Consider the following 3,937-nt stretch of genomic DNA (forward strand, 5'->3'; position numbering starts at 1 on the left):
AGACCTTCAATATTACTCTTGAGATGCAGCAACCGGAACTGAATTCCAAATGTGGTTGTTCCTGAGACTTGCATTAGAGAATGACTATATGAAAGTAAGTGTCAAGCGAATTATGGTGACAGCAGCAAGGGGTTTTCAAAGCAAGCGAGAAGCAGAGGTGGTTTGCAATGGCTTTCCTCTGCAGATTCTTCCTTGGTGGTCTCCCATCCAAGTACTAACCCTGCTTAGCTTTTGAGATGGGGAGAGATCCTACCATATCATGCCACCTTCCCTATCCATCCTTTCCTGATAATCCATAATGTGAAATTCTTATGATCACAGTGCACAACTAGGTTTCCTAAAATGGGACTCAGCATCCACCTTCCTCTACTGTGGTCCTCTCCAGTAGTTGCCCCATTTCATGTCTTAGTTAGTTGCAAAGGTAATTCATATAAGCATACTACACACACATTACATTAATACTTTATTTTGAAAGGGGAGAGGGTATTATTAAGGCACAACCTTAAGCATTCTGAAATGGTCCAAGAAAAGAAGAGGAGCAGATTTGCCTGGCACCATGGAAAAAATACTTATTTTAGGGGGGGAAATCTCACTGTTCCAAACAGACGCTTCCCAAACTCCTATTCCTCTCATGGCATAATACACACATACAAATTACCCAAAAGACACATAGAGGAACAGAAAGAAAGGGGCTCCTGCAGGAAGGCACTGCTTCTGAATCCTCCCGGGGAGGTCAAGGCATCAAACGAGAAAGGAATCGGTGTATAACGGATACCGGGGGGGGGGGGGGGGGGGGGGGGGGAGGGGAGTGGGGAGAATTTGCAAGGACCAGAGGAAGCCGCTTGCAGAAGATGACAGATGTAGCGAGAAGGGGGAGGAGGGAACCGCAGACTTGAAACAGAGCCCGCCAGTAGAGGCGTATGAGGAGGATAGGAAAAAGAGAGGATCCGGTGAAGGGACCGCAGACAGAAGGGAATGAGCGGGGGGAAGAGGGCGGCGGCAGATGAAAGATCCGGGACAGAGGAGTCCGGCGGGACCTGGAAACGAGCGCAATGTGCAAACCGAAGGGAGGGAGGAAGAGAGGGCAGGCCGGGAGAGCAGATGGGCGAGACAGAATCGGTGACAGTGAAGGGGAGTGGGAAGAGGAGAAGGACGAGGGCAGGCAGAGAGAGAGAGAATCAGGACGGATAAGAGGCTAGACCGGCTCGAAATCCTCTGGCTGCTCCTGGGCAACAACCCCGACTGAGCCCAAGGCTTTGCAAACTGAGTAAACTTCCGAGCGGGCATGCACCGAAAAAGGCTGGGAAAGGACCGGGGGGGGGGATGCGGCGAGGAGCGCGGCGGCCCCTCGGCAGAGGGTCTAAGAGGGGATCGGAGGAGCTGACAGGTTCTTACACTGGGAGGCTCCCGGGATGCCCACCATCGCCTCGCTGGGACTGACTCTGCTCCTTTGTTCCGCCCTCCGCACCGGAGACGACGACCGGGACGAGACGGCAGCCAGGCAGGCAGGCAGAAAGTGCCGCCTACGCCGCGCTAGGCCCCTGCCTCGGCCCCGCCCCTCCGCCTTCGCCCCGCCCCTTGAGGGTGATGTCACCTCATCTCTGTCCACGCCTTCCCGCCCCCGGTCGCATCTTTCTTCTCCTCCTAGCCGCGTGCGCGCGCGCGTTTGGCGCTCGTTTCCGGGGGTGTGGGCTGTTCGCCTGGAAAGTTTACCGCTCCGCCTGGGACTGCGACTTCCTTCCACCGGCGGTTGTTAGCGGGGAATAAACCCCGCGGGGTCCAAGGGAGCTTATTCCGAAGTAAATGCTCAGAATCGGCAGCTTTTGTCTGTTGTTCCTCATGCTTGCTTTCCTCCACTTTTTCTGCCCCCCCCCCCCCCCCCCCCCGCGCAGCCGACTTCGTGTCTTTATCGTGGAGGGGCGGGGGAATCGCTGTGGTCGCGAAGCAGATGGATGGGAGCCTCGGGGGGAATAAGTTTTAGTACCTTGTGGGACACACAGTTCGCATCCTTGTAGAATCCTGATTGCTCAGAAGTGTGCGTAAAGGAAATTAACCAGGCTTTTGGATAACTTCTTGTGGGGCTAAAATTCCCTTTGGTATAACTCTTTTTAAAAAATCGCAAAGCCACAAGGAGTTTATCTTTCTCTGTCTTTTTTATACGGTTTGGTGGAAACAACATAAACCTTGTGTTCGCTTTTCTTTTTTAAAAAACAAAATTGTACTGTCTTGCAGAACAATGCAACAGTGTTTGCCTAGGCCATGAAACATGTAACACAGACCTCAGGGCTGCCTGTACAAGAGCTGCATGCTCATTTTTGTGGTTCATGTGTCGCTTTTGAAGGCAGATAGCTCACACTCCCTTTGGGCTCAGGCTTATTCCATAATAGGAAAGATTGGGAAATTCTCCTCCATTACCACCCGCCATCTCTCCAAGATAGTATATTCTCTGGAGGATTTTAATAGGCCAGTTTCCCCATCTCCCACTCCCACTATTTGTTTAACCAGCTCTAAATAGTTACAGCCACAAACAACACCCACCAAGGGAAGACCATCTGCAATTCACAACTATGTTCAAAACTATATATTAAATTCATTGAAATACAAAGAAGGGTTAGTGGTCACAACCCAATAGAGTGTATAGACATTGATCCAACAGATTGCTCAGAACAATTAAACATAGTTTACAAAAAAAACATATTCAAAACCAGCAATAGGCTCTTCTGTAATTCCATACAAAGATAGTGTCCATAGACCTCCGAACAAAAAGTAACTGCAGCAGAAGACTCCCACTGTGGAAAGAAGAACGCCCTCTCCCCGGTATAAATCAAGTGTTTCAACAGCAGCTGATAAAATGGAACCCGATTTCCAGAATAACATAGGCACAGCTCAAAAGCTTCAATGGAATCCTAGGGTATGCTAGCCCAGGCTGTTTGCCCTCCCCCCTCCTTAATTTAGAAATAAATATTTTTCTGCATAACTAGGCAGTCGCCTGAATATCCCCCCCCCCAAAAAAAAACAACCAACCACCTTGTTTGTGGCAGGTCTCTTTTGCTGCCTTTGTTACAGGCCTGTCGCCCTGAAGCTTGCTACTACGGTAGAAGAAACAACCTGGGGAACCAGGAGGAATCACTCCTCCCAAATCTCCCCTCATGGTCTTGCATAGCATAGTTTCACTGTCTCCCTCTTCTCTTAACCCGTTTGGAGGGCAATGAGCAGGGTCCATATTCTATTCTAAGCAGTGTTGTCTTGTGTGTTGTTAATTTCCAATGGCATATCTTTCTGCCTATGTGGGGAGCCTTATCTTGTCCATGGATGGCCTGGTTTTGTTGCTTTTGTGATAAGCACAAACCACGCACTTTAGTATTTGATATAATGAAACAATACTTAACTAGCCAGTTAAGCGTAGTCTATGACTTAGATTTGTTTCCGAGTTTAATTTCATATTGTGCTCTGAATTAGATGGGCCTGGCTAGCCCGATATTGTCAGATCTCTGAAGCTAAGCAGTGTTGGCCCTGGTTAGGATTTGGATGGGAGACCACCAAGGAAGTCCAGGGTTGCGATGCAGAGCCAGACAATGGCAAACCACTTCTGAATGTCTCTTGCATCGAAAACCCTGTGGGGTTGCCATAAGTTAGCTTTGACTTGACAGCACTTTCTACCACCACCAGTTGGCAATAAATATTGATTTTCTCAGAAATACTTAGGCAGAAAAATCCTATGCAGATGGCATCACTAAACCTCCCAGAACATTAGGAAACTACTCCCTGCCTACAGGTTCCTAGTGTACCAGGAGGCTGGTTGTTCAGGACTTTGCTTCTGGGCAGGCATGATCCCTGCAGGGCCTTTCTCTTTTCAGAAACTAATCTTTGGGGTACTGTTTTACTCTTTTGCCTTCTGAGATCAGTCAGCCTAATAACTTGCCTTGTCAAAATGCCG

The 3,937-nt window shown here is 49.1% G+C and overlaps 1 protein-coding gene across 3 annotated transcripts in view; it reads right to left on the reverse strand.

Annotated features, from left to right (window-relative positions):
• Positions 1-1,493, reverse strand: part of CBFA2T2 (core-binding factor, runt domain, alpha subunit 2; translocated to, 2) — a 107,988-nt gene extending 106,495 nt beyond the window's left edge. For 2 of the 3 annotated variants that reach the window (XM_015425245.1, XM_015425244.1), the window contains exon 1: positions 1,396-1,493. In XM_015425245.1, the coding sequence (XP_015280731.1) occupies positions 1,396-1,423 (28 nt within the window). In that variant the 5' untranslated portion in view covers positions 1,424-1,493. The remainder of the gene's footprint in view (positions 1-1,395) is intronic. The other variant, XM_015425247.1, reaches the window with a different exon arrangement.
• Positions 1,494-3,937: the final 2,444 nt, after the last annotated feature.

This window comes from Gekko japonicus, unplaced genomic scaffold, assembly GCF_001447785.1.
Source record: "Gekko japonicus isolate JY-2015 unplaced genomic scaffold, Gekko_japonicus_V1.1 scaffold2, whole genome shotgun sequence".
Taxonomy (NCBI): domain Eukaryota; kingdom Metazoa; phylum Chordata; class Lepidosauria; order Squamata; family Gekkonidae; genus Gekko; species Gekko japonicus.